Source organism: Boeremia exigua, assembly GCF_020726555.1.
Source record: "Boeremia exigua strain MPI-SDFR-AT-0100 chromosome Unknown C7974scaffold_10, whole genome shotgun sequence".
NCBI lineage: Eukaryota > Fungi > Ascomycota > Dothideomycetes > Pleosporales > Didymellaceae > Boeremia > Boeremia exigua.
Window position 1 is genome coordinate 413705 of NW_025763527.1, and position 27802 is coordinate 441506.

General features: G+C 54.3%; 10 protein-coding genes across 10 annotated transcripts; 5 read left to right on the top strand and 5 right to left on the bottom strand.

The window, feature by feature from the left end:
• Window positions 1-598: 598 nt before the first annotated feature.
• Window positions 599-2976, top strand: C7974DRAFT_32343 (arginine-tRNA-protein transferase 1). Its single transcript, XM_046138899.1, has 6 exons — window positions 599-727; window positions 881-946; window positions 1399-1537; window positions 1587-1709; window positions 1759-2617; window positions 2670-2976. Exons 1-6 carry the CDS (start codon window positions 700-702, stop codon window positions 2790-2792), a joined length of 1338 nt encoding a protein of 445 aa, XP_045993849.1. The 5' UTR covers window positions 599-699; the 3' UTR covers window positions 2793-2976.
• Window position 2977: 1 nt separating this feature from the next.
• C7974DRAFT_32344 (synaptic glycoprotein SC2) lies at window positions 2978-4214 on the top strand. The gene is made up of 3 exons (XM_046138900.1): window positions 2978-3064; window positions 3136-3351; window positions 3407-4214. The coding sequence occupies exons 1-3, from the start codon at window positions 3025-3027 to the stop codon at window positions 4066-4068; spliced, it is 918 nt and encodes a 305-aa protein (XP_045993850.1). The 5' UTR covers window positions 2978-3024; the 3' UTR covers window positions 4069-4214.
• A 1154-nt stretch (window positions 4215-5368) lies between these two features.
• On the top strand, window positions 5369-8788 carry C7974DRAFT_415928 (heme peroxidase; the record flags this gene model as incomplete). The annotated part of the gene is made up of 2 exons (XM_046143936.1): window positions 5369-8708; window positions 8760-8788. The coding sequence occupies 2 exons, from the start codon at window positions 5369-5371 to the stop codon at window positions 8786-8788; spliced, it is 3369 nt and encodes a 1122-aa protein (XP_045993851.1).
• A 1720-nt stretch (window positions 8789-10508) lies between these two features.
• C7974DRAFT_284233 (FAD binding domain-containing protein) lies at window positions 10509-12548 on the bottom strand (the record flags this gene model as incomplete). Its single annotated transcript, XM_046137609.1, has 4 exons — window positions 10509-11042; window positions 11094-11710; window positions 11769-12352; window positions 12406-12548. Coding segments are annotated over 4 exons (1878 nt in total), but the record flags the coding sequence as incomplete, so codon positions are not given.
• Window positions 12549-13086: 538 nt separating this feature from the next.
• Window positions 13087-15659, bottom strand: C7974DRAFT_400379 (tryptophan synthase beta subunit-like PLP-dependent enzyme). The gene is made up of 4 exons (XM_046142498.1): window positions 15483-15659; window positions 15345-15432; window positions 13259-15286; window positions 13087-13206 (listed from the first exon to the last, which is right to left on the bottom strand). Exons 1-4 carry the CDS (start codon window positions 15528-15530, stop codon window positions 13202-13204), a joined length of 2169 nt encoding a protein of 722 aa, XP_045993853.1. The 5' UTR covers window positions 15531-15659; the 3' UTR covers window positions 13087-13201.
• Window positions 15660-15861: 202 nt separating this feature from the next.
• Window positions 15862-17391, bottom strand: C7974DRAFT_364514 (uncharacterized protein; the record flags this gene model as incomplete). The annotated part of the gene is made up of 2 exons (XM_046139799.1): window positions 15862-16772; window positions 17022-17391. 2 exons carry the CDS (start codon window positions 17389-17391, stop codon window positions 16099-16101), a joined length of 1044 nt encoding a protein of 347 aa, XP_045993854.1. The 3' UTR covers window positions 15862-16098.
• A 2280-nt stretch (window positions 17392-19671) lies between these two features.
• C7974DRAFT_400384 (uncharacterized protein) lies at window positions 19672-24340 on the bottom strand. The gene is made up of 5 exons (XM_046142499.1): window positions 23924-24340; window positions 23752-23871; window positions 20616-23701; window positions 20270-20565; window positions 19672-20219 (listed from the first exon to the last, which is right to left on the bottom strand). Exons 1-5 carry the CDS (start codon window positions 24130-24132, stop codon window positions 20172-20174), a joined length of 3759 nt encoding a protein of 1252 aa, XP_045993855.1. The 5' UTR covers window positions 24133-24340; the 3' UTR covers window positions 19672-20171.
• A 113-nt stretch (window positions 24341-24453) lies between these two features.
• On the top strand, window positions 24454-24972 carry C7974DRAFT_317159 (uncharacterized protein; the record flags this gene model as incomplete). The annotated part of the gene is made up of 2 exons (XM_046138586.1): window positions 24454-24783; window positions 24835-24972. 2 exons carry the CDS (start codon window positions 24454-24456, stop codon window positions 24970-24972), a joined length of 468 nt encoding a protein of 155 aa, XP_045993856.1.
• A 370-nt stretch (window positions 24973-25342) lies between these two features.
• Window positions 25343-25885, bottom strand: C7974DRAFT_415933 (uncharacterized protein; the record flags this gene model as incomplete). Its single annotated transcript, XM_046143937.1, has 5 exons — window positions 25343-25433; window positions 25493-25505; window positions 25561-25623; window positions 25678-25693; window positions 25751-25885. The coding sequence occupies 5 exons, from the start codon at window positions 25883-25885 to the stop codon at window positions 25343-25345; spliced, it is 318 nt and encodes a 105-aa protein (XP_045993857.1).
• Window positions 25886-26044: 159 nt separating this feature from the next.
• On the top strand, window positions 26045-26847 carry C7974DRAFT_400390 (cytochrome c oxidase-like protein polypeptide vib). Its single transcript, XM_046142500.1, has 4 exons — window positions 26045-26187; window positions 26216-26217; window positions 26363-26476; window positions 26530-26847. The coding sequence occupies exons 1-4, from the start codon at window positions 26130-26132 to the stop codon at window positions 26626-26628; spliced, it is 273 nt and encodes a 90-aa protein (XP_045993858.1). The 5' UTR covers window positions 26045-26129; the 3' UTR covers window positions 26629-26847.
• The last annotated feature ends 955 nt before the right edge of the window (window positions 26848-27802 follow it).

The window sequence follows — 27802 nt, forward strand, 5'->3', positions numbered from 1 at the left end:
CGAGGTGCTAGGCAAGTGTGAATGGGGTGAGATGTAGTGACAGCGTGGTGGGGCGGTAGTTGCTCAGTCCCGGGGGGAACGGGGCGGAGGATGTTGAAGAACCCTGGGAGCAGTAAACGAGGCCATGGTGATGTTTTATTAGACAGGTGGAGTGGGAGGCTAGGTGCTCGACCGCATAGAAATTCGAGCCTTTCCGCCAAGCACGCGAACCAGGAGACCTGCGGGACGCAGCGGGCGCACGCAAAACCTTGCGACTCACTGTCTCGGGACTGCGCAGGCAATTGTGCAGCAGCGCGCCTGCCTATGACGTCGGGCGAGGCAGAATCACGGGGGCAGTTGCATGCTTTTCAGTGGGCGCGGAATCGCGCGTGCTGTGATACAGCACTTTCATCGTCCACACAGGCTGCAGCACTCCCTGCGACCGCCGTGCTCCGTCCGTGTACGAGCGAGCCAGCGGCGAGCGCAGCTCAGCAGGCACAAGGCGCAGTGCCAGTGAGGCAACCACGCCGCAGTTCTGACAGGCCGGCCGTCAGGGGAGCTATTATTCACCTCTACATATAACGGCTGCCGTTGCTCTCCACCGCTCGAAGCCCTCGTTACGCCCGCACGCCATTTCCGCTCTGGCCTGCCCCCACTGAACGCTTGACCAAATCCCACGCTTACGCCCCTTCCTGCAGCCCGTCGTAGGCCAGTTCTCGGATGGCCCTCTCCTACGTGCAGCCCTTGGGTAGGTTCTGCTCCAACCATTCTCCTGGATTCCGCCCGTGCTTGTCTGGCTGGATACGGCAGCACACAGCGTCGTCCTCCACGCCTCGCACGCTGCATACTTCACGGCCTCTATCCCTGGCCCCGCGACACAGCTGCTGATGCTCCTTCCTAGGCTACAGTAGCGAGTCCTGCGGATACTGCAAAGACGCATCGAGTGGCCAGAGGACGCTCAATTCTCGTACGTGGATGTTCCGTTCATCTCCCCGTTCTGTCACCCAGAGTCATGCGTGCATGAAGCTTTCGGAGCGGTCAGACCGCCCAGATTATCGACAATGGCGCGCAATCGCAGGCGCGCACCAGCTGCGTCTTCAATTGATGTTCCGTTAAGGTTGCTCTCTTCACGTGTGCACATTACATCCCCGCGCTGCTTGACACGAGTCCACTCTGGCGCAGAGTCCACTCTGGCGCAGGGTCCACCTGCACAGAGCATGTATTGCTGCCAAGCCTCATCTTCGTCTTTCCATCCGCCTAGATGACTGTAATGCGCACGCTGATGATCAAACAACATCGGGCGAGTCATATGCGTACCTGCCCTTTCCGGCTGCCACGTCACGCCGTTTGCTCCTGACCACCTGTGTGCGGAGGAGACGACCAGTGCGCTTCGAATACTGACTAGCTTTACATAATCAGGAGCCAGCTATTATTTTTCGTCAAAAAGCTTGTCGGTAGATGTCTACCAAAGCTTGGTAGATCGAGGGTGGAGAAGGTCAGGCACCATCTTCTACAAGCCTGATGTTCTGCGGCATTGTTGTCCGCACTACACGATCCGGTAAGCTGCATATGCAAGATAGTATCCACAACGACTGATGCATAAGAAGACTTCCTGCAGCCGAGTTGAAGCCGTCGAAAGACCAGCGGCGAACAGTCAACAAATGGAATGACTTCGTTCTAGGTGAGGAATATAAAAAAGCCGCCGCCAAGCTGCACCCAGTGCCGAAGGAGTCAGTGCATGCCTATTCGTGACACCAGCGCCAAGCTGACCTCCATCAGAGAGAAAGCACGCCTCAAGAATGGGTTCGACCTCCTGCAGGAAATTCATCGAGCTGAGCTCGAACATGTCAAGCAGCCGCCAGAGCCTGCACACCGTTTCGAGGTGACGCTCGAACCTGCAGAGTATACAGTCGAGAAGTTTGAGCTCTTTCGCAACTACCAGTCGCACGTTCACAAAGAGAAGCCCCACGAGATCTCACAGGGTGGATTCAAGCGCTTTTTGTGCACGTCTCCGCTGCAGCGTACCGTCCGACAAGTGAATGGCAGGTCTCAGCAACTTGGTTCCTACCACCAGTGCTACCGATTGGACGGTAGACTGGTTGCAATGGGTGTACTAGACCTGCTCCCTCACTGCGTTAGTGGTGTGTACATGCTGTATCATTCAGATTATGAGAAGTGGCAGTTCGGTAAGCTGAGTGCCCTGAGAGAGACTGTTCTCGCCCTTGAAGGTGGCTACCAGTACTATTACATGGGCTACTACATTCACAGTTGCACAAAGATGCGTTACAAGGGTGACTACAAACCTCAGCACGTTCTAGATCCGGAGTCCTATGGTTGGAACCCCTTGGATGGCGAGCTCAAAGGCTTGCTGGATAAGAAGACGTACGTCTCACTGTCGAGAGAGCGTGCACGGCAGGACTCGGCAGCTTCTGTGAGCAATACAGCTACAGAGTCCAGTGAGCTTGACGAACTCGAATATCCACTGCCTACGGCAGCTGAATCCGGGGTCGCAGTGAAGAACGGAATGTCCCTCTTCGATTTGAAGGTCCCTGGATTTATGACCATAGAAGAACTGGACAGTAGACTGGATCTTGGAGCAACACCGATTCGAGTTAGAGGCCGGCTTGCTGAGGCTCAAGTAAGTGCTCATGGAGTGCTCTTTATAACACCACAGTACTGACATACTGTAGCAACTCATATCATGGGACGACGGAGATGTTCGCCAGCCTCATTCGATCAAGGGCTTAATTGGCGAGCTGATTGCCGGTATGGGACCGGAAACTGCATCCCAGGTCGTGGTCGATCTTGGCTGAGTGAAACAAGTAGCACTCGTGAAGGCAAGTCAGATGTATCTGTGACTAGGTGGGTATCCAAGCCAATCACACTCGTACAACCACTCAAGAATCCCTTATGCGCTGAGTGTAGCCAATGAACATCGTGCAGACTAGCCGTTCTTGATGACGTCCCGAGGCTCATTGCCAAGAAATCATTACACCTCAAAAAGTCGCAGGAATACACACCGACACATTGCAGGAACAAGCCACAATGTCTTCATCACCCCTCACTCTTGTGATACGCCCGCGTGGTATGTGTTTCTGTGCCACGGCTCAATTGAGATTGCGCCGTCTATCATCGCAAAGCTGACAACCCCGCCAGGCCGCCCGATCAAGGGCCTACCGGAATCCATAACCGTTGATTCTGATGCGCCTGCGTCGGAGATCTTCCGCAAGATCGCGAGTGTCTCGAAGTTCTCCATCCACCGATTAAGAGTCACAAAGGGTAGCGATGGATCAGCGATTCCGAACGCCGGAGGTGTCAGCATTCACCAGACTGGTCTCAGGAACAAGAGCGCTGTAGATGTGAAGGATCTCGGTATGTCACAACCTCCTCATGCTTCACAGAGAGTAAATCTGACCAGATCATATAGGTCCCCAGATATCCTGGCGAACCGTTTTCATCGTAGAATATCTCGGCCCTCTCCTCATCCACCCTCTCGTATACTTTGCTCGGTCTTGGATCTATGGCACTGATGCTCCAGCCACGCAACTGCAGACACTCACGCTCATCATGTGTGTATTGCACTTTGCGAAGCGAGAGTACGAGACACTCTTCGTCCACCGCTTCTCCTCAGCGACAATGCCAGCATTCAACATTGTGAAGAACAGCGGCCACTATTGGGTCTTTTCGGGGTTCAACTTGGCATATTGGTCATACGGACCCAACAGTCCTGCCGCTAAAGCCTGGAACCCTCTCATCACATACCTCGGCGTCGCTCTGTTCGCAATTGGGGAGATTTGCAACTTTAATGCGCATTTGACACTCAAAAACCTGCGCCGTCCAGGCAGTACCGAACGAGGCATCCCGCACGGTCTTGGCTTCAATCTTGTGACATGCCCCAACTACTTGTTTGAGGCGATCGCATGGATTGGTGTGGCACTCGTCAACCGAAGTCTGAGCACAGTCCTGTTCATCGTTATTGCGGTCGGCCAGATGGGTGTCTGGGCATGGAAGAAAGAAAAGAGGTACCGCAAGGAGTTCGGTGACAAGTACAAGCGTAAGAGGTATGCCATGCTGCCTGGCATTTGGTGAGCATACCCATGTTCGGCCGAAAACGTGGCTTGGAGCAGCATGCAGGGGAGCAGGGCGGCCGCCGCGAGGCTGAAGTCATGTCGCATAGCGAATCGAGTCCCGCAGCCAGGACAGAAATGATGTACAGGGAGGGCAACAAGGCAACTGCTCTCGGTCAGACCAGCTTATGCGCAAGGCTTACTCGGAACACTATTGCAGTAGATGTACGAGATGTCAGCTTCGGCATTATTCAAGAAATTTCCTGACCAACCACTCGTGCGTTCTCGTAGTAGCTCCCGCCCTCTCGTGACCTCAATGAGACCTGCGTACACCATCACTCACGAGTGTGTCCGTACACACATTTCTTTTGGGCGGGAAATATGATCGATCCATCGATCTTGTTACAGGCCTGCGGCGCCTTCCTCCCGGCCTGCGCCTTTCGGGGCCGCGGTCCCTGCATCTAGCGTCACTAGCTGGTAGCCCCTCATTGCCGTTCCCACCATCCAGGCACAACCAACAGCTCGCAGTCATTATAATCCTTGCGATTGACATCATGGACTACCTTTTATTAGGCATCCTCAGCTCACACCGACGGACTGCTTTCTGGTGCATCTGCGCGCCAATGTGCTCTTAGTGAACAGAACGCCGTTCCCAGCATGTCTCGACCCCACAACTGGCGCGGGCCAGATGATCCTACACTGATTAGAGCTATAATCCTGATAATCCCATTGATTTGATTGGCGCACTCAGACGTTTGGCGGACCGCCGCGGTCCACGAGGGCTGAGCTGGTCAACTGCGGCTGAGACTAGAGACTTCTCTTTTTGGCCCCACGGCCGACGAAACCGTCAGCCTGTGAGGTTGCGAAGGACACTATCGTCGGCCTCTGGCCTTGCTGGAGGATGGCAAAGCCATCTAAGAGGTTGCCTCCTCGGATCTTGTGCGAGACCCATTCGTAATTGAGCACACTACTGCACCTGCAAGCCAAGCGGTAACCCCCCCGCTCCCGACTCAGAGACAAATATTTATATTCCAGCCTCGCCGCTCGTGTGCTAAACATTGTCTTACTTTGTACTTCCCACATAAAAGCTGTATATACTGAATTCTAATCCCTCTCCATCACTAGAACAGCAGAAAGCAAGGAGCATCTTGCACGCCAGGCTGTCAGACTGAAGTTGTTCGTGTCTTTAAGTAGATGTAAGTTGTATTCTCTTTCTACATCACTATACAGGCCATGTTCGCTCGATTTGGTTACACACACGCGCTGCGCTTTTGAAAGAAGAACCGCTGATAACATCCCAACAGTATCGTCAATCACACATCATGGTCGCAGAAGCCAAGGCCGCCTGGGACGAACACGTCGATACCAGGACCGGCAAACCCTTGCCAAAGGCGGCAGAGCCGTCTGAGTTGACCAAGCTGAGGAATGCACTTGGGGGGCCTTTCAAGAAGATGGCCGGCATCGTAGGCGCAGCAGCAGCGCCCGTTCCAAATACAGGCGATGGATCAAAGATTGCTCCTGAAGACGACCCTTCTATTCTCAAGAAAATCGCCGATGGATTGGGTGATCTGACCTATCTGGATGCGAACAACGCCAAGACGTTACTCGAAATTCAGAAGGAGAAGATGATGGGTGGATACACAGACGACAAGACCTACCTAATGGAGGGTCTCATTCGGACAGCAGCAGCGCTTCCAGACGGTTCAAAGATGCGAGACACTCTGACCACCACATTTGTCACACAGCTCTGGAATGATCTGGAGCATCCACCACAATCGTACCTTGGAGCAAAGTATCAGTACAGATCCGCCGATGGCTCCAATAACAGCCTGATTCACCCTCAGCTCGGTGCCGCAGGAACTCCTTATGCCCGGACAGTTAAACCCTCTATGATGCAGACACCGGCAAGACCAGACGCTGGCGTCGTATTTGACAGCATCATGACCAGGAAACACGCCGAGCTGCATCCGAACAGGATTTCGAGTATGCTGTTCTACATCGCATCGATCATCATTCACGACTGCTTCCGAACAGAGCACACCGAAGATGGCCTTGATTCCAACTCGCTGACCAGTTCGTATCTGGATCTGGCCCCTCTGTACGGAAGCAATCAGACAGAACAAGACAGGATGAGGACGTTCAAGGATGGAAAGATCAAGCCCGATTGTTTCTCTGAAAATAGGCTGTTGTTCTTTCCCCCTGGCGTTGGCGCGATACTGATCATGTTCAACCGCTTCCACAATCACGTCGTGGACAACCTGGCAACCATCAACGAGCTGGGGCGTTTCACAAAGCCATCTTCCGAGGCTCCTAAACCCACAGGAGAACAGGAGAAGGACGACAAAGCTACTTCAAAGTGGAACGCGTCTTGGGCCAAGTATGACAATGATCTGTTCCAGACTGGCCGCCTCATCACATGCGGTCTGTATGTCAACATCATTCTCATCGACTACGTTCGCACGATCTTGGATTTGAACCGCACAGATAGCAACTGGCAGCTCAATCCTCGCGCTGAAGTCAAAGATCTGCCCTTGGGTGTCGGCAACCAGGTGTCCGCCGAGTTCAACCTTGTCTACAGATGGCACTCAACTGTCTCCGACCGTGACGAGAAGTGGACAAGGGAAATCATGGAGGAGGTGTTTGGCGAGGACTTTGACCCCAAGAAGTTGACAAAGCAGGACTTTCTCGACAAGCTCCACGGGTACTATAAGACAGACTACAAAGCGAACCCATCGGATCGCAACTTCGCCAACCTGAAGCGCAACGCTGACGGCACCCTCCCCGATGATGAACTCGTCAAGATTCTCACTTCCAGTATCGAAGATTGTGCCAACTCCTTTGGACCAAACAGAGTCCCGGCAGTCTTCCGTGCCATCGAGGTTATGGGCATCGAACAGGCGCGGAAATGGAACCTGGGTTCACTAAATGAGTTCAGGAAGTACTTCAAACTGGAGCCGCACCGAACATTCGAGGACATTTCCAGCGACAAGTACGTGCAGGAGCAGCTCAAGCATCTGTACGGCCATCCAGACAAGGTCGAAATCTATCCCGGTATCGTGGTCGAGGATGCGAAGCAAGCTATGGCTCCTGGCTCCGGTCTGACACCTCCATACACGGTCTCGCGTGCTGTGTTGTCTGATGCCGTGGCTCTTGTCCGCGGTGACCGATTCTACACACACGACTACAACCCACGGACACTGACCAACTGGGGCTACTCGCTCGTCAACTTCGACACTGGCGTTGATAATGGTTGCGTGTTCTACAAGCTCTTCCTTCGCGCGTTCCCCAACCACTTCAAGCAGAACAGTGTCTACGTGCACTACCCGCTTACAGTTCCGTCAGCCATGGAAGAGGCGCTCAAGGACCTGGGTAAGGCTAAGCTCTACGACTTCTCAAAGCCAAGCACAAGCTTCCATCCTCAGCTGGTGAAGGAGTACAAGATCGCCACCGATATCATGAAGGATCAGGAAACCTTCAAGGTCACATGGGGTGCAGCAATGGAGTACATCATGGGCACTAGCTCGAGGGACTTCATGCTCGCAGGCGATGGCAAGAAGAACGCCGAGTCTCGTGCGATGGTCAAGAAAGCCCTGTACATCAACGACTGGGACAAGGAGATCCGCGACTACTACACAGCCAAGACGCGCGAGCTCCTTGCTGAGAAGAGCGCAAAGATTGCCGACTTCAACCAGGTCGACATCATTCGCGATGTTGGCAATCTCGCACATGTGCACTTCTGCGCCGAGCTCTTCATGCTGCCACTAAAGACCGAGGAGCGACCACACGGAATATTCACAGAGGCCGAGCTCTATCTCATGATGTCGGGCGTTTTCGCGCTCATCTTCTTCGACGTCGATCCTGCTGGCTCATTCCCCCTGCACCTCAAGGCGCATAAGGCCACAGAGGTTCTTGGTAACGTTGTTGCTAAGAACGTCGAGGCTATCGCACACTCTGGCATTCTCTCGAAAATCACAGAAGCCATCTGGCCCAACGAATCCGCGCTCAAGAGCTACGGTATCCACTTCATTGAGCGCTTGTTGAAGTCTGGCATTGAGCCTGAGAAGCTCGTCTGGGGCCACATTCTCGGCACTGCGGGCGGCATGGTGTCGAACCAAGGCCAACTCTTCGCACAGACATTCGAGTACTATCTCCTGGGCGCCGGCCAGAAACACTGGGCCGATATCCAAAAGCTCGCGCACGACGACAGCGAAGCCGCGTTCGAGAAGCTGCAGCGCTACGTGCTCGAAGGCTCGCGTCTCGCCGGCGAGACCGCAGTGATCCGCCAGACCGCCAAAGACACGACCGTCACCGACTCCGGCCGCACCCTGAACCTCAAGACCGGCGACAAGGTCTTCGTCAACCTGCGCGCCGCGTCGCACGATCCCGCCATCTTCCCCAACCCAGACGAAGTCGACCTCAACAGGCCGATGGACAGCTACATCCACCTCGGCTACGGACCGCACCAGTGCCTGGGGCTGCCGATGGCCAAGGTCACGCTGACGTGCATGCTGAAGGAGGTCGCGAAGCTGAAGAACTTGCGGCCTGCACTGGGCGACCAGGGCAAGGTTGCCAAGGTGGAGAAGAAGATGTTCCCGGGCGAGAAGCACCCGTACCATGCGTACTTGACGGAGAACTGGGATATGTACTTCCCGTTCCCTTGTGGTAAGTTTGACTCCTCGATGCAACATTACAACGAAGCTGACGACTTTGTAGCACTCAAGGTTAACTGGGACGATGAGTGATGGAGGACTGACGCGGCGCGGCGGCCTTTGTATGATTGACTGGGATGTTTTGTAGCTTGGAGCGATTTCTCGCGTTGTTTCGGATCCTTCTAGGTTGCTTGTACCCTTCTTGTCAAAGTGTCTTCGTAGCGTATATGAGATTTGTGTAACATGATCAGTCTTGCTGTTGTTATTTACCTGTCTCGCAATTCAAGCGTGCTCCTACCACAATCAGACGGTCTTATTGACCAGAACTTGCTTGCTTACCCTTTTCTGCTCGTGTGCGTATTGTAAGAATCGACCATCAGAATCGATCACGATATTTCTATTCAGCAAATATACCATGGAACCAAAAGGCCTGAAGTCGAGGCTGGAGTTTCTCAGCCTCGTCTCTCGGTACCAGCACATCATCAAGGCTCGGCAAAGAACTGCAAAATGAAGAAGGCCACAAATAGTAGTAATATCGTCTATGGGGCGGTAGTGGTAAGGACTGTTCGCAGTCAAAGAACAGTGGCTATAGTTTACAAGTGCGGTGGCTGTGTGGTCGGGCAGTAGCAGTTCAGAAGAGCAGCAGCACTCGAAAGAGGGGTAGCGCTCGAGGAAATGGTAGTACTTAAAAGAGCAGCGATATTCAAAACGAGCAATAGCATTCAATGAGAGTACTAGCTCTTGAATAGTGACCGCACTCAGAAAAGCAGTGGCGCTCACGAACAGCAGTCGCGGCTTCACCAGATTGGATACCTCTGCTTGTGGGTGCAACAACAAACTCGCAGCAACAACGTGCCAGTGGGCCGCCAGAATGATGTCTCCCATGCAGCACGAAACGCGGACATCTGGTTGCCCGATTGGAAGAATTTGGAATCTAGGCATCCAAGCCTTACAGAATCCCAGCCTGTGCTGATTGGTTCACTTGTACCTGCTGCGCAGCCCCAATTCCCAGGTAAGGCTAGCCAGCTTTTGTAATGAAATTCAATCGCACGAGATACGACGACTTTCGAATGAACATAAAACACGCACATCCCTTGGTCTGAATAATGCTCGCAACAGCCGTGAATCAAACACTCTGCTCCTCCTTCTCCCGAACCGCGACGAACGCTGAAGCATCCCCAAACATACCCCAAGCCCATACTTGATCCCATTGGTCAATGTTCCAGCATGACGGCGTTACCTTCACTCAGCCTTATCCTCATCTTCTTCCCGCACCTAATCTACAGTCTCCCCACAGGCACCAACAAACCCGACACTCCCCCAGAAACCGACCCAGCCTGGTCCAAAGAAGCCATCATCGGCCTTGTCGCAGTCGTAATTGCCGTACTGGCCTTACCACTTGCGTCCAGTAGAGTGCGTCGGTGGATTGCTGGTGTCTTTAGATGTACCAGTATGTTGCGTTCTATCTGCTGGGTGAGATGAGCTGATTCGGGTGTGCTAGGTTGGGGGGTCCGCGCTGAGCGGCGAATGCTGCGGCGACGGGCACCAGATTCGGCGACAAGAGACTTACTGCAGAGGGCGGAAGAGTGGATGCAGTTTCGGCGGTGGTGCGAGATTGTCGAGGGGAGGTCTGTGGAGTGGCGGTGATGCCGGGAGTGAGCGTGGCCTGTAGAATATGGGTATTTGTGTCAGCGAACTTAGCGTTTTCTGTGCCGGGGTTTCGAAGACTCGGTCGCTTCTGTGGAGACAGAGGCAAGATGGATAGAGTATCTTGATGACGAGCCTGTCGCTAATAACTTCTCTTCATCGGCGGCACGCTTTTACACTCCCCCTCGTCCATCGTCCCCATCGTCACCGCCCTTGTCCCGTACTTGACTTCCTCACCCACCGCCCCCTGCCACGTCAGACTATGCACCATCCACTCCGCATCATCCCGCTCCTTGAAATCGTCTCTTGCATGTGCCCCCCGACTCTCCGTCCGCGTCAACGCCGCCTTGCTCGTCTGCACCGCATTCGTCAGCAAGTTCCTTAGCTCCAGCGTCTCGATGAGGTCGGAGTTCCATATCAGGCTCTTGTCTGTGACGCGCAGGTCGCGCGTGAACGAGGACTCGATGCTAGAGAGTTTCGAGTTGCCGTCGGCGAGAGAGTCGTGGGCGCGGAAGACGGCGGTGGTTTTTTGCATCGTGTTTTGCATGTCGGCGCGCAGGGAGGAGGTCGGGAGCGAGCCGGCGGAGGCGAGGAAGGAGGGGATTTCGCTGATGGAGTCGAGACCGATGTTCTTCTCCGATTGGTTGTGGGTGGCGCCCGGGGCATGATTGTCGGCGATGTGGAGAGCGGTTGCTCGACCCTGGGGGCTTGTCAGTGCTGTGATGGGAATTGGTTGGAGTTAGAGACTTACGAATACTACGATATCGAGCAGCGAGTTGGCGCCGAGTCGATTTGCACCATGTACACTTACGCATGCTGCTTCGCCTGCGGCATAGAGGCCATCTACAATGTGATCCTTTCCGTCCTTGACGTCCAAGACTTGGCCGTGGTAGTTTGTTGGAATACCGCCCATGCAGTAATGTACAGTCGGTAGCACCGGGATAGGCTCTTTTGTGATGTCAATGCCCGCGAAGATCGCAGCTGTCTCAGCAATACCCGGTAACCGTTCATGGATAATCTCCTTGGGTAGATGCGAAAGTTGCAAGTGAATATGATCCTTCCCCTCACCGCAGCCACGACCTTCTATAATCTCGAGATTCATGGATCGCGAGACAACATCTCGCGATGCAAGGTCCTTTGCCGTTGGGGCGTAGCGTTCCATAAAGCGCTCGCCTTCAGCGTTGAGGAGATATCCGCCTTCGCCGCGTGCGCCTTCTGTAATGAGAACGCCTGCGCCGTAAATGCCAGAAGGATGGAATTGGACAAACTCCATATCTTGGAGCGGAAGTCCTGCTCGCGAAGCCATGGCACTCCCGTCGCCTGTACTCGTATGCGCGCTCGTTGCACTGAAGTATGCACGCCCGTAGCCTAGCAAGATCAGTATGCTTCTTTCTCGTCACGCCAAACGGAAGTTGTTCACACTCACCTCCTGTAGCCAAAACTGTGTTCTTGGCAAACATGCGATGGCACGTCCCGTCTTCCATATTCATTGCCGTAACACCCACACACTTCCCGTCACTCATCATGAGATCCAACGCGAACCACTCGATGAAGAACTGCACCCCGGCCTTCAGACTCTGCCCATACAGCGTGTGTAACATAGCATGCCCCGTGCGATCACTCGCACACGCCGTCCGATACGCCTGCCCGCCCTTGCCGTACTTCAAGCTCTGCCCGCCCAGCGCTCTTTGATATATCGTGCCCTCGTTCGTCCTCGAAAACGGCATGCCGTAGTTCTCGAGCTCGACGACGGCCGGGATGGCTTCCTTCGTCATGTAGTGGATCGCATCCTGGTCGCCGAGCCAGTCGGAGCCCTTGACGGTGTCGTACATGTGCCAGCGCCAATCGTCCTCTGTCATGTTACCGAGCGCGGCGTTGATGCCGCCTTGCGCGGCGACGGTGTGAGAGCGTGTCGGAAAGAGCTTCGATACGCATGCTGTCTTCAAGCCGGCTTCTGTGAGGCCCACAGCGGCGCGGAGGCCAGCGCCTCCTGCTCCCACGACCAGAGCGCTGGTCAAGTCAGCAACGTCTAGGGCGTATACTCGGTTTTCTTTAGATCTTACTCATAGTGATGGTCGATGACAGTCAACCCCTTCACGTCCTGAGGATTTCCAGTGGCAAAGCCGCGTCGTTGTCGTGACTGCTGGAATGCTAGAGTGCGAGCATTGAGTTTCTGCCGCTGTACAGCACGCGCAAACGCCCGCATTATGAAGGATCTAGGGAAAGAAGGCAGCACATCTGGAGGAACAAATCGCACGGAAGTGTCAAAGACGACATCGACAGCCCGGTATGCGTGTCAGTGGCGCTAGCTTGACTACCCGGCGCCCCTCCTAACGATGGAGATAACCCTCGGTTGCATCGAAGTGCATCCAAGGTCCGGGGTAATTCTGTCCGCACTGTTCGTGTGCCAGCATTGCCAATCGCCTGGTGACAAAGTCGGTGGTGAAAGATCTCGTAAGCATGTAGGCTTTATGTTGAAACATTCCCGATGTTTACAAACATATTGTCTGCATCATTTGCGCGCCGGACTTGACTGTTGGAGATCTGGGGTAGAAGACGTCAAAGCTCACGATTCGGGCACTGCCGAGGGCGTCCCGCAGCGCAGCCAATCACCAGTCAAGTGTTTGAAGGGACATAACCGAGCAGCCTGGTCGTCGGCTATTTGCTCCCTCCATGGGTTAGGTGGTGATCAGGTTACAGTAGCTGTTTTAAGTTGCGAACACCGCAGAAAAAGAAAAAGAGCATGGCAAGAACAGGTTTGATTTTCATTGCTGTCTAGATTTCGAGATTGCTACTAGATCGACGGCTGTCCATATGCGGGCTTGCTCAATGTGCTGTGGAGTTCATGCGAAAAAGCATTTAGACTGGGCGTTGTTAGCATTTCGTATAGAGAACTTAAAGATGTTTATCACTTACACCTCAGGTCCCAGCCGATCTTGGGACCCAGCTTGGGAAGCTCTTCGGCGACACTCTGCACGTCCTTATCACCACGGCCAGACACACAGATGACGATGTCCTGATCCTTTGACATGGTCTTCGCCAGCTCAACAGCACCGAAGATTGCGTGAGCAGTCTCAAGCGCAGGGATGATACCCTCCAATTGAGATGCAAGACGGAAGCCAATGAAGGCCTCGGCATCAGTGGCAGCAATGTACTTGGCACGTTCGCTGTCCTTCCAGCTGGCAAGCTCAGGTCCAACACCGGGGTAGTCAAGACCGGCGGAGACAGAGTGAGTCTCGCTGACCTGTCCGTGCTTGTCCTGAAGAATGTAGGTGCGGACACCGTGGAGGACACCCTTGGTACCACCAGTCAGCGTAGCGCTGTGGCGGTCGGTGTCGACACCGTCACCACCAGCCTCAACACCAAGCAGCTTAACCGAAGGGTCGTTAGCGAAGGGGTAGAACATGCCGACAGCGTTAGAGCCGCCACCAACACAGGCTACAACGGCATCGGGAAGCTTGCCGCGCTTCTCCTGCATCTGCGCCTTGGTCTCATTGCCGATGATCGACTGGAAGGTACGGACAATGGTTGGGAACGGGTGAGGCCCAATAGCAGATCCAATGATGTAGTGAGTGGTGTCAAGGTGAACGACCCAGGCACGCATGGCCTCGTTGACCGCATCACGGAGGGTCTGAGAGCCTGCTTCGACAGCAACAACCGAGGCACCGAGCAGCTTGATGCGGAAGACGTTCAGGGCCTGACGCCTGACGTCCTCGGCGCCCATGTAGATGGTGCACTTCATGTTGAACTTGGCGCAGACCGTAGCGGTAGCAACACCGTGCTGGCCAGCTCCAGTTTCGGCGATGATCTCGGTCTTTCCAAGCCTTCGGGCAACTAGAACCTGACCGAGTGCATTGTTGATTTTGTGACTTCCGGTATGATTCAGATCCTCGCGCTTCAACCAGATGTTTGCTCCGCCGGCATGCTCTGTCAGACGTTCCGCAAGGTGCAGGTGTCCAGGACGGCCCATGTAATCGTAGTAGGATCTGTACTCCTCCCAGAACTTAGGGTCCTCAATCGCTGCATTGAAGCCTTTCTCAAGCTCCGACAAACAGTCCATCAGCGATTCGGGCACGTATTGACCGCCGAATTCGCCGAAGCGGGGAGGCAGTGCATGCTCCTCGTTGAAGCCATCGCTATTGGCGTTCAACGCCTCCAGCTGATCCACCAGTCCGGGACCGTCAGGGGTATCCGCGTCGGTAATAACCTTATCAACATGCACACCGGTGGGCTCCTTGGCACCGGCGAGAGCCTCCACAATGCCCACTTCGCGGGTGGTCTCACGGCTGCTCTTGCCGCAGATTGCGTCGCAGTATTTCTCAACAGCCTTAGCGCCAGTTCCGGGTTCAGACTTGGCAATCTCATTGATAATTTGACTGCCAATGACGACACCCTCGGCGATCTGGCCAACGCTCAGGAAGTGGTCCCTCGTGCTGACACCGAAACCAACGGCAGCCGGTTTGTTGCCAGAGTACTTGTGGACACGTTCCAGTAGCTGGGGCAGGGCTGCGTTCATGGATCCGGAAGCGCCCGTGACACCCATGCGGGAAACAACGTAGATGAATGAGTCAGCAATTTGGCAGAGAACGCGCATGCGGTGTTCCGAAGTAGCCGGGGCGATCAAAGGAACGTAGGAAAGGCCGTAGCTGCGGCAGAAGTTCCTGAAGCGCAGAGCCTCCTCCGGCGGCAGATCGACCATGATGAAACCGTTGGCGCCGGCCTCTTTTGCGTCCTGGAGCATCTTCTCCTCGCCATAGCTGAGTAGAGGGTTGTAGTATCCCATGAGCATAACGGGGGCCTTAAGCCCACGCTTACGTGCATCGCGGATCATCTGGAGAACATCGCCGGTGTTGACTCCGTTCTTCAGCGCCTGGGTGTTCGCGGTCTGGATCGTAGGGCCGTCGGCGATGGGGTCGGTGAATGGCATACCGAGCTCAATGATGTCTATATGTATCAATTAGCTCTTTCCAAAGCAGTTGCTGCTCGTAGGATTCATGCGTACCTGCGCCACCGGCCTCCATGCCCAGCATAATGTCGGGCGTCTCCTGAGCAGTGGGGTAACCCGCTGTCACATAGGTGACGAGGGCAGACTAGGTCGATGTCAACACGCAATTTTCCAGCAATTGCCCACTCAGCTTACCCTGCCCTCCTTCTTGCACTGCGCAAACGTCTTCTTAATGTGCTCCATTGTGGACTTTGGGTGAGTGGTGTAGGAGAAAACCTTGTCTCGTAAGCCGTAAAGGCGAATTGACCTCTTTAAGGGAAAGACAAACGTGAGTCACGTTCGGATAATAAGGACTGGTGAAGTAATTGGTGGTGCAGGGTTGTGATGAGTCGTCCATTCATATTTATTGATGCCGAAGGCGGAGAGACGGAGGCGTTCCAATCAAGCCCCGCACTAGCCTTGTTCTGTCAGGCGTCAACTGTCCCCTTTCAAAGGGCAGCCTCATCAGTCAACCACATTGAAGTATGGCTGACCGTGTTGCCGCATGATCAATTCTACAACATACACACGATATGTGATTTGATTTTCCGATTCGCAGCGAGAGGCACTTCATTCAGAATTGATGTCTGACGTCACTCGCTTCCCGCGATCATGGACTTCTAGAAACTGCTTGAGTATCGACATTGAAGTCTGTTGGGTATTTGTCTAGAAAATTATAAACCAAGTAAGGAAAAACTGGAGACCTTCCGACCTGCGAACCCTGGCTTGCTTCAAGCACTGAATAGAAAGGACCTCTTTGTACCACACGCCGTCACAGGCCGCGGCTCTGACGCAGCGTACCCCATTCGGGTTCGAAGTATCTCCCAAACCCCCTGATCTCACACATGCGATTGTAGCATCGCTGGCACAGGCTGTTTTTCTCTCGTCTCCTCCCACACCGGCCATGTCTCGTAGGATCTTTCTCCCAGTGCGGATCCGGCTTCCCCTGCTCGTCCACCGGGCCCAACCTCCAGTTCCGATCGACTGGTTGGTTCAGCCGAGGATCATCGAACACGCACGGGAACCCCAGTCTGTCGCCATCGAACTCTGAAAGCCAGGCGCAGTCTTGCTCGCGGCCTTTCTGGTAGCAGCGCACGCACAGCTGGCCCCGGTGCCGCACTGTTCCACACAGTCGCCCGTCCTGGGGGTTGAAGCCGCGCCGCCATACGTCCAGACGGTACTCCGGGTCCTTGCAGGCGCACAGTGGTGACCAACCTTTGCTGTTGCGTTCGTTGCTGTCTTGCTCGAGTTGGCGCATGTAAGTGTCAATGAGACGGTTCAGATGGCGCTTGTAAGGGTGAGATGCGGCTTGCTCGTAGAGAGCATCGAAGCTCATGTTCTTGCACCAGGTGCAGATGTCCGGGCCCCTTTCCTGTCCTTCTGGACGGGAGTTGCATGCAACACCAAAAGCACAATGAGGCTTTGGCGGTGCAAGCATATCTAGCACTGTGTCGGAGTCTGACTGTAGATATTTGTCAGCAGGGCACGGTGCAAGAAGAGGGGGTAGTACTAACCATCTAGCGACAGATATTTTGCTTCAATGTAGGATCTCGTTGTAGCCTTCTACATCGTCGTCCTCTTCTTCCTCCAATCCTACCGACCTCGACAACACAGTTTTGTCCGCCTCTTCATGACATAACCCGCTCGGCGTGAAGTACTGGACGATCCCAATCTTCTGCAGATGCCTCCTCCAACACCTTGCACAAGCTGCTCCTTTTTTGCGCACGACCTTGCACGTTAGACGGGTCCCTCGAAGGTTCAGATCGCTCCGTCGCCACCTGCAGTACTGGAAATCCGGATCTTCAAACGCGCAAAGGAAGCGGCTGTGCGTCTCGATATTTCGTTTAACAATGTGTTTGCGGCGGACCTCCTCGTCGATGAGAGTTAAGGCTGTACGACTGTTGCTGGCCCAGATCCGTAGCTGTTGAGGGTCGTGTCGAGTAAGACAGTTGGTGCAAACCTGCTGGGGATTGAAGACTTTCCGCCCGATGCCGAGACAGTTGCCTTGGGAGATACACTCAACGATTGGCGGAGGCCTGAACTGCACCCTAGCAGCTGAAGACATAAGACGGTGACGAAGCTCGGATGTCAAGACTCAGCTGGTTTGCACACGATCCACTCTTTGCCATGAGCTCACGTCAATGCATCGACGTCTACGTAATTGTCGTTTTATGAATCCGGGGGCTTCTGATGTTGGAGGCGAGTATGTTCACGAGGGCTCATGGTCGTATTCAAACGAAACAGAATAACTTTGGTGGCACGGCGATTGCTACCACGACGCAGACGAGGACGAAGTCTAGATACGAAAGTAACAAAGCCGAGCCCACATTTCCTTGTACGATCAAGAAACAGCCAATCTAATAACGTTCGACATGTAACAGCCGCAAGCACATGGAAAGAAGCTTTTACTGATGCATGCATGGTCCGACATGATGGTACAACGGACGCCGGTGCAGGGTGCGAAACGCCTAGTCGATCGACGTGTGACTAGGTCACGACTATTCGGGCAGCGTCTCAAGGGAGTTACCGGTACATGAACATTCCATGGCTGATGCGCTCGTGATGCGCATAGACGAAGCTATGATCAACTCGAGGCTGATCCTCCGCGAATCACAGCACTAAACCCGACAGATTGGAGAGGTCAAAGCGGACGCCAGATGTACCCGCCGGCTTGAGGGTCGTTGACCAATGCAACTTTGCTTTCTCACTCGTCGCCACCGGGACCTGCGGTCATATCCGAAGGTGAGCTTGAAAACAGTGAGCGGGCCTGCCGAGAGCCCCACGGTCATGTCAAGCGGCGAAACATCTCTATTATCGGACGATCAGTCCGCTGAATCAAGCACGGTTGTTTCTTGAAGCTCCTTGAGTGGCCAAGACTCCAATGGTCGTCAGCCGATGATGTGGGTGGACGGTCAAGCCCAGTACGGTCTCCGATCCCTACGTCAATATTGGCATACAGCTTTGCACGGAGAACTTGACCTCTACAGACTCCTTAATGGAATCTGGTATAATGTGATTAAACCTTCACACCCTTGCAGGGCCAGCAGTGTGGAGGTTCGTTCGTGGCTGGGCTGTTTCAATCGACCTGTCGTAGTGTGCGACTTCGGCAGGTTCGCATGCTGGGTGGCTGTTATCGAATCCTGGCATATATGACATGTATGCCTCGTGCACGCGATTCCGTGCCGCTTGGGCACGAATCAGGCTTTCTAGGCGATTTGTTGCGTTTCGAGCAATAGTCTTATCATTCAACCTGCAGATCAGGATAGGTGTGATTCGTGTGAAGAATATACAGACAAGCCGAAGCGACGAACGCAAAACAAACATCTCCGGTTCGCGATAGTGCGCTCAGACGTCCTCCATGTCGTCGTCTTCGGACACTGCATTGGTGACACACTCAAATTTTATGTGTGTAGCGCACAATCCCAGGGACTTGTCATCCGACATTTCAGGTACAGCTCCTCCATTCCACATAGCGATGTCGCTTGCCAGGAGCTGTGTCGGATGGCACTGCATCAGTCGTGCAACTTCAACCCTCACAACATCTAATGTCAAGTCCACAGAGCGGGTGATATCAACAGCTCCACCGGCACAGCTAATTCTGATTGTGTCTGGGATATTTTCCACAGATTTGGGCACACCCAGTCGGTGCTGGTAGTGAATATCGTGTGTTATCCAGTGGTCTGGGCTAATATTAGTCCAGACTCAAACAAGAGAAATCCAGAGAATTACTTTGACAGTCGTGACAGTAGTACTGCCAGCGATAATATGATGGTGTTTCGCCTTAAGGGCGCGCGTCAAGGCAAGCACAGCATGTGGCCTGTGTCAGACTACATGCCGTCACAATCTTGTGGATGCAACGCTTTGACGCAACAAACGGCGCTTGCATAGAAGAACTGACTCTCGGGCTTCTAAACCGGGTTGCATTGCCAAATCCATCAAGGTTCGCGGGGAACTGGCTGCCGCAGGCTCTCTTCTGTCCGCGACCATCATGCTCAAGGTTGGTTCGCCGGCGCTTCAATGTGTTCATTCTTGGATCGCTCAGGGTAGTATCGATGGTAATTGCATGATGTATCTCCATGCGTCGCAGGTTGTACTTGTATACAAGCGTTGTACACTGCATCTCGCTTGTGCTGCTGTCCGCGGTGTCATTGCCCAGGCTGCAGCGCCATCAACGGCTGTGCCGCTCCAGTCGGACATTTTACGGCCACAATGTGCACTCACTGACACCATGGTTGCCTTGCACAGCCAGGCAGACTTGTCGTCTGGATTCAATAGTCGAATCTCCGCCAGGTAGGTGGTTTGTGGTATTGGCAATTGGTGTTGACAGCCTCACTTAGCCGGTGGAGGAGCGGCGATCCTGCTCTAACAGCCGCTAGCTTACCAGATACCTGGGTTTCTGGCACACGACACGACAAGTCTCATTCTCTTCTCATTGAGTCACATCAAAAGTATTAGCTCAGGTGCGAAAGTCTCGAAAGAGTCGGCATATTTCTGGCAAGTGACTCGAGCTTGCTCGCTGAAAGCTCGATATGTTTAGATTTAAGTTGGGCAGCAGTCTGTGCCATTGCTGCGGCCACGGGACTTTGGCCGTCTGCCCGACTCTGCAGCCGACCAGTCCCACCTTCCTTACTGAGGAGTTTGCAAAGCGGCATCAAACCTTCAAACATGCGTAACTCGCCGCTACCGAGAGAATCCAGCGCTTGCGGCAAGCCATTCTGCGAAATAACTCGCGATTTGGTGGAAAGGACACTCATAATATATTTCGATACTGTCTACGTCATACACTGTGCCAGCATGTAAACTTCGTTAGGCGCAGGCCGTAACTCGTGTATCTATCTTCGACTTCTACTGCGGTGTAGACTTGCTGAATTGCAACAGCCTCTTGATACCGACCTGGAGTACGGTTAGCGAATGCGTGAGTCGATCCAAATGCGTGTGCTTACAATCCAGTCGCTGCCCTCATCTGTCTTATTTGTCATGATGTCTGAGAAGATCACACCAGCTTGATCATATTGGCGTGCTTGAATGTTGTTTGCCAACTCGGTCAGCTGTTGGATGGTATCAGGCTTAACATCATCGTTGTTGAGGTGGTCGAACAGAATGTTCAGGCGCTTCTCTGTATCAATCACATGCGCCTTAAACTTCTCAGGGGCCTTCGCCTTGACACGCTGCATGTCCGCATTCAAAATATCGAAAACGGGCTGCGAACTTGCGGGAATGTGCGATCGGTCACCACGAGCTGTTCTGAGTTAGCAGAGGGAATACATTGCATAATAGGAAGTAGCTTACGGTGCTTGGCCGCTGCAGGTGCAGCGGCTGGCGGCGGAGCGGGACTAGAGCGGGAATCCGGCCTCGGTGGTCCGGCCTGGGGCGGGCCGCCTGGTGGGGGGCCTTGACGGGGGGGGCCTTGAGGGGGACCTTGGGGGGGACCTTGGGGAGGACCTCTGGGTGGCGGTGGTGTAGCTGTCGGAGGTGCTTGGTGAGCCATCGGTGGAGCGTAGGGCGAAGCAGCAGGAGCGTACGGTGAAGCTGCAGGAGTAAACTGGGAAGGTGGAGGTGCAATATTCCGAGGTGGTGGCATTCCTCCATATGCTGGCACAGGAGATGGCTGAGAACCTGGTGCAGGGGCATAGCGGTTCGAAGCCGGTGCTGCCGAGCTAGGTGGGACGTACGGTGAAGTCCCACGTGGTACTGGCGGTTGCGGAGGGGATGCAAAGCCTGCAGGTTGCACTGGGGCGTAAGGGTTCGGTGCAGATGGAGAACTGCCCGACTGGAGTGGCGACATCATCCTAGGAGGGCCCTGAGGAGGACCTTTCGGTGGGGGAGGAGGCGTCGGTCGTCCCTGCGGCGGGCCTTGCTGAGGCGCGCCATACGCTGCCTGCTGGTTAGGGAAGGGTGAGCCTACGGTATTGAGAGGTGTGCTACGGCGAGACGCTGGCTTTGGCATCCCAAAGTCCGGGGTATCATTCCAGGCAGGAATATGCCCACGAATGGCAGCGGGAACGGTGGAAGTGGCAGGCATCTGGCCGAAACTCTTTGGAGGAGGGGGCAGCGAGGTTTGCTGAGGCTGACCATAACCGCCATACGGGGTAGCAGGCTGAGAAGGTTGCTGTTGAGCGAAAGGCTGGGGTGTGGGAAGGTAGGGGTTGCGCGCTGGCCCTTGCGACTGTACATGAGCTTGAGCTTGCGCTCCAAGCGGATTGACAGGCGCGTAAGGCGACGCAGCTGGTGCGGGTGCCGACAGTGGGTTAGATGGCGCGTACGGTGAGGCGGTTGTTTGAGCTGGTGTTGGTGTAGGGACTACGCGTGTATTGCGACCACCCACGGCAGGCTGAGCTTGGCGCTGAGCAGACGGCTGTGATGTAGCCTTCTGTGTAGCGCGCTTGACCCGGTCTTTGGCAACATCTGCTTCAGGGTACTTCGCGGGTAACAAGTCGAGGTACTTCTCTGCGATAGCAAGCTGTCCATGAGAGGAGGCGATGTCCGCATACTCGACATACTTCGCGTACAGGGGCTCAAGCTTCCAATCCGTGTCCTTCTGCTGCTCAGCATCCTTAAAGTTAGTCACCTTGCGGAAAACTGTGACCTTCTCGATAAAGTCTTGCAGCGATCTGGCGTGAATCGAGAAGCTGTTGTCCTCGTCAGATTTCTCCAGACCAGCTGCTTCATTCTCTTTAAGCTCTTGCGCCCAGTTAACAACGACCTTCTCGAGCTTGGAGCCAGCCAAGTAACAGAAGGATGCGTCCTTGCGATAAGAACCATCGTCCGAAATGGCTTCCTCCAGACGATCACCCAGCGCTTCACAGAGATCGGGGAACTCGGACTGGTCCGCGAAAGTCGCAAGAGTAGCCATGACCTCTTTCCAATCTTTAAGATCGGCATTGTATACAAGATCCCAGAGGTTCTTGCCAACTACTGAGGCAAGCAGCCTGAGGTAGTTTGGAGCGTCAGACTGCTTCTTGAAGTACGCTGCTTGAGTCTTTGCGACACATTTTTCTCCACCGCAGATCGCAATCATGAAAGCATCTGAAAGACGGTTCTCCTTTAGGCAGACGTCAAGAGCGGCTTCAAAGTTACCAAGCATAAGAGCCCGGGTAATCTTTTTATCAGCGTCAGACTCCTCGCCCGTGTAGACTTGGAAGGGGTTGTTTGTCTTTGCACCCTTCGATGCTGCAAGGTCAGATAAGAAGTTGCCCTCGTCTGAGCCAGATTGGTCGAAGAACGACGCGCCGTCATCAACACCATTCGTCTCGGCCTCTTTTCTCTCCTCGACGGGTTCTTCCTCTTTCACGTCCGCAAACCCAAGGTACTCAACAAGCTTAGACCGGGGGCTGTCTGATGTCAAGGTCTTAATGACTGTCCAGTCGGCCTTCTCCTCCTCGGTAGCTGCTTTGGAAATCTTGTTCTCGCAGATGGCTGAGAGGTCTCCTTGCTCCAGGGCCTTGTCAAATTCCTGGCTGGCGACGCCGATCTGCGAGTCTACAGCAAATGTAGAAATAGTGACCTTCGACTTGGAATCATGAATACCAAATTGTACAAGCTTTCCGCCGAAACCAAAAGCCACACCAGCCCTCCTCTTCAGCCACTTCGGGGGTGTTTTGAGCGAGAACGATGCGCCCTGAGGTTCCACTCGTGGTTGCGAGAAGAAGTCCTCGCCTTCAGGGACCTGCGCAGCTGCCTTGGTTTGCTCCGTCGCAGCACCAGTGTTTTGGAGGGTCTGAACAGCAATCTTGCCGTCAAACGATGCTGTAGCGAGCAGATTGGGGTTCGAAGGGTTGAATCGAGTCTGGAACGTCCAGTTTGTGACAACTGGGAACTCGCCGAGTTGTTCGCCACTGTGTGGGTTCCATGCAATTGTGCGGTTGTCCTTGCCGCAAGACAGTAGGATGTCGCTGTCTTGTGTACACCACGAGAGGGAGAGTACACCCTGATCGTGCGCTTCGAGTGTCTTTTCGGGCGCATTCGTGTTGCGGAGGTCCCAGACCAGAACAAGGGGATTCTGGTCGTTGGGAATGGCAGTGACCAGCCTTGTGGGGACTTCGGGATCCCATGACACAGCACTGACGCTCTTCCTGCCGAAATGATTCAATGTGAGCGTCTCCTTCTTCGCTCGGACATCCCAAACAGTGACAAAGCCTCCGCTGCTTCCGGTTGCCAAAATGTGGGCAACCTTCTTGTTCCAATCTAATGTTGTGTATTCATCGGGGTTCGCTCCAGGCTTGCCCAAGCGAAAAGTCTTCGATTGGTCATCGAGATCGTGGATGTAAAGCTCGCCCTTCGCGCCTGCGGTGGCGAGAATGTTCGGTCGGTAGGGATTGAATTGGAGGGCCTGGATGGGACCGGTGTGCTTGTCGATCTGCTCGATCTGGGCGTCGCTATAGGATGTCAGCGACGATGCTAGCTGTCAAATACTAGATTCTCTCACCTTGCACCTGTCCGCAGCTTCTCCGCGTCCCAAAGAACCAATGCGCCGCTGTCGAGAGCCCCCGCTATTATCCCTCTGGGGTATTGTTCGCTCGGCTGGCTCCAGGCAATGTCGTTGAATCTACAACACACTCAGTTTCTGATTGGCTCGCGCAGACAGTCCTGAAATATACCTCGAATCCACATTGACCGTAGCAACAGGCTCGAGCTCCGCGCCGTGCTCGGTATCATCGAGCTTGAGCTCCCAGAGCTCCAATTGTGTGTCGCCTGAGAAATCGGCATCGACGGCTCCAGACTTGGTGCCGGTAGCGATTAAAGGCTGAGTTGGTCCTGGCGACCAAGCAAATGTTGCCGTCCGGGGTATTTCTCGAAGGCGGACCATGGTGGGCTGTGGTCGCACCGAGGCGGCTGAACAGCGAACTGGAAAAGGAAAAACGAATCAATCGGAAAGTGAGACTTGATAAGACGCTATGCAGAGAGGTACACGTGGAGGAAACGTCTCGAACTGTGTGCAAGCGAAGCTGTTAGCAAGGCAACGGCATATTGCCCTTCGAGCATCCACCACCTGTCCCTTCCATCATCGGGGGCTAGTGCGCATGGGCCACCGACCCTTGAAGTATCCACGTGATATCGATTTTCTTACAACGAGCACGAACAAGCATTCGACTTCGCGCCCGTACCATAGTTACAAAATACAGCCAACATGTCGAATCTAGCAGACGCGTCGCGCCTAAAGGCCACAGTGTTCGTCGGTGGTCTCGATCAGGCGGTCACCCAGCAAATACTTTTCCAGGCCTTTCTACCATTTGGAGACATCGTCGAAGTCAACTTGCCGAAACCAGATCTGCCAAATTCGAACGAAACACATCGAGGCTTCGGTTATGTTGAGTTTGAGACAGCGTCGGACGCTGTAGATGCCATCGACAACATGGACCGCAGCGAGTTGTTCGGGCAGGTCATCAAAGTTGCAGCTGCCAAACCGCAGAAGGATCACACGGAAGGGTTGGGGAGCAAGACAGCCGTTTGGGAGCAGGTAGGATTGTGTACCCATATCTTTTGTGATTATCTTGCTGACAGTACATAGGAGGGCTGGTTGGCCAAACATGCTGTGAGCGAAGAGGACCGTCAAGCTATGGAGCAACAAAAGGAGGAAGAGAACGGCCCGGTAGATCCCATGCAAGGGTTAGAGGGACTCGACGAAGCAGGCCCAAAAGCCGCCTAAGAGTACGTCGAGGAGGTTTTGGATTTTACTCGGTCATTGCAGGCACGGCGTTTGGGCGTATAACGAGAACGCGCAGGACTGTCATTTCACTGTTCACGGCTGGGTATTTCTTGGCTATTCTAGGCTAGGGTTCTGGGATTACTGTGCCCGTGCAAGCCGTATGACGTACCGCATCAGATGCACACATTTGGGACTAAGAGACGTCTCGACAATATTGCGACGGCTCCTACAAGCCAATGGATGTATATCATTGTATGCAGCACAAAGGGAACTCCGTGTTTGATTTTGGTTTTCGGTCAGTCTACATGTCCAGCTGTTGTATACACAGAGCTCTTTCGCCCAGAGGTAACCAGTTCGGGATTCCAGGAGTCTACTGCTCCTTACCCTGCCTCTTGAGGCGGAGGGTCTTGTCGACCCAGAGTTTCCTGCCGAGGGAGAAGATGGCCATCAAGACGGCAACGCTGTGAAATGGGTCAGACCACTAACTCCACACCCCGCATATCGCGGAAAGGTGACTTACCCGAGGACCACAACTGCAGATCATGTTAGCAGACACTCAATTGTATTTTGGGGAGCGGCGTGACGTACTCAAGGGCCAAATCTCAGTGGGGATGTTCTTGAGCTGGCGCAGGCGCTGCGAGGCAGTGTGGGCTGGTGCATGGTCAATTCGGGTTCAGTAGTGTCGTGGCCGGGCCAATGGCTTACCGCCCTGCTCCTGCTTCTATTGAAATCATTAGCACGTGTTCTACAGGCGTGTGGAGAGGTATGGAGGCCGTACGGGAACGGGACTGCGCATCTGCAGTGTCTGGCGCACGAAGAGCTGGGGGCTCTGACGCATCGTCATGCGGGGAGTCTGGCGCATCATCATCATGGCCGACGGGCGCATGGCCATGGCGCGGGTAGCTTTAAACATCGTGGGCGGTGGAGTGGAGAGTGGAGAGTCGTGGTGTTGCTGGTTCGCCGTCACAGGAGCTTCACGCCTGGCAGCCGTCAAGTCGGCGTTCCATGCCCGGCAATCGCCGAGTCGCTAATTGGCTGTGTGGAGCCCAAGCGCAGTCAGCCCATCGCCATCCTCACAACTTCACAGACGACCTGACGTCTTTCACCAGCCATTGCCGCCGCCCCGCACTCTCCACTCCACCGCAACCACCGCAATCATGTCCGACAACGAGAATGGCGATGAGATGGTCACGAAGCCCTTCAAGTTCGTAACTGGTACGCCACCCGCCCGCCCGCACAGCGTCTATGACACCCCCAGCTAACCTCACTCCACAGCTGGTAGGACAACCCCCGAGCTCCCGCGGCGCCCCGCACGTGCACAATCGCACTGCACACAAGCTCCCTGCCCGCGCTAGGCCACACGGTATGCTGACTAGCTTTGCGCGCCACAGGCTTCGACGCCCGTTTCCCCAACCAGAACCAGACCAAGCACTGCTGGCAGAACTACGTCGACTACCACAAGTGCATCATCGCCAAGGGCGAGGACTTTGCCCCCTGCCGCCAGGTGCGCTTCCACTGGACCCATTGCCACAGGAGACGGCTGCTAATCCACTGCAGTTCATGCTGGCCTACAAGTCGCTCTGCCCCAGCGGCTGGACCTCGCGATGGGACGACCAGCGTGATGCTGGCAACTTCCCCGTCAACCTCAACCAGTAAATTGCTCGCTGCGCCGAAGCCTGCGCGCAAACATGTAAAGAGTTGGGGAAGAGTGGATCACAGTCTGGCACATGCACCTCAGTACTTGTACCATATCGATCGACACAATGCAGCTTTGATTCACACCCTTCCGCATTGAACATGACCTTTGATCTAACAAATATTCACTAAAAGCCAGAAGGGACGCAGTATAGTCTCACAATCCGCAGTTTGCATGCTAAGTACATGACCTCGGCACCAGATCAACAGGATGATCAAAACAGCAGCCAATCCAATTCGGGCTCTATTCTACTTTCTTCAACCTACACTGCGTCATCACCCACGGATATGAAACTGTCTTGCATTCGTCAACAAGACATCAATCGCCACGCTGAGCAGCAGGGAAACAGCCACCCTCAGATTCACCAAGACTATTCACTCAACCCATTCTAGATCTGTTCGTCCTCCATTCACACTTATTCATCGTAAACGCAGAACAAGGCAAGACGGACATCACGTGACACCCAAGTTGCCCAGCTCTGGTAGCTGCGTTTACAGCGTCGTCTGCTATCGTAATAGTACGGGCTACCCTAGGCCTATTCGTGGCGATTTCTCGTTTTAATCAGGTCTGCTTGCCTGGCGATTGATTAATTTTCTTGGGTCAATAGCTTGATTGGATATGAGTACTTTCGAATACCTTCGGCTCCTGCCCACATATGCAGTCTCTGAGATTCCTTCAAGAGGTACTCCAAGCTCACCCCCGTCGCGGATTCTACTCTAGCAACACTGACAGGAGTGTCCATCAATTATCGCCCGCTTCTTCTATAGTCGACTCCAACACCTCTAGTTTGCGCTTCAAACTGAGCCTGTTCTCTTAGAAGATGCGTCGTCTGTAAACCCGGTGGCTGCGAGCAAACTGGGACAAGGCGTACCACGAGCGGTGCAAGAAGTTGTCTCCAGCAGACGCTGCTGCACGAAGACCGTGCCTTACTGGGAGAACGACGGAGGCTGGACTGAAAGACCTGCGAGCGTGCGTACAATCGCCGCTGATCGAGTACACTTCAGGCGATCATGGCTAGGATTCACTGCCGAACAACAGACACAACACCATCCTAAAAGATGCAGGCGCACAGCCTCTCATCGTTCCACTTGGTTACGCCAGAAAACACATGCAGCCCAGCACTACTCCAGGACT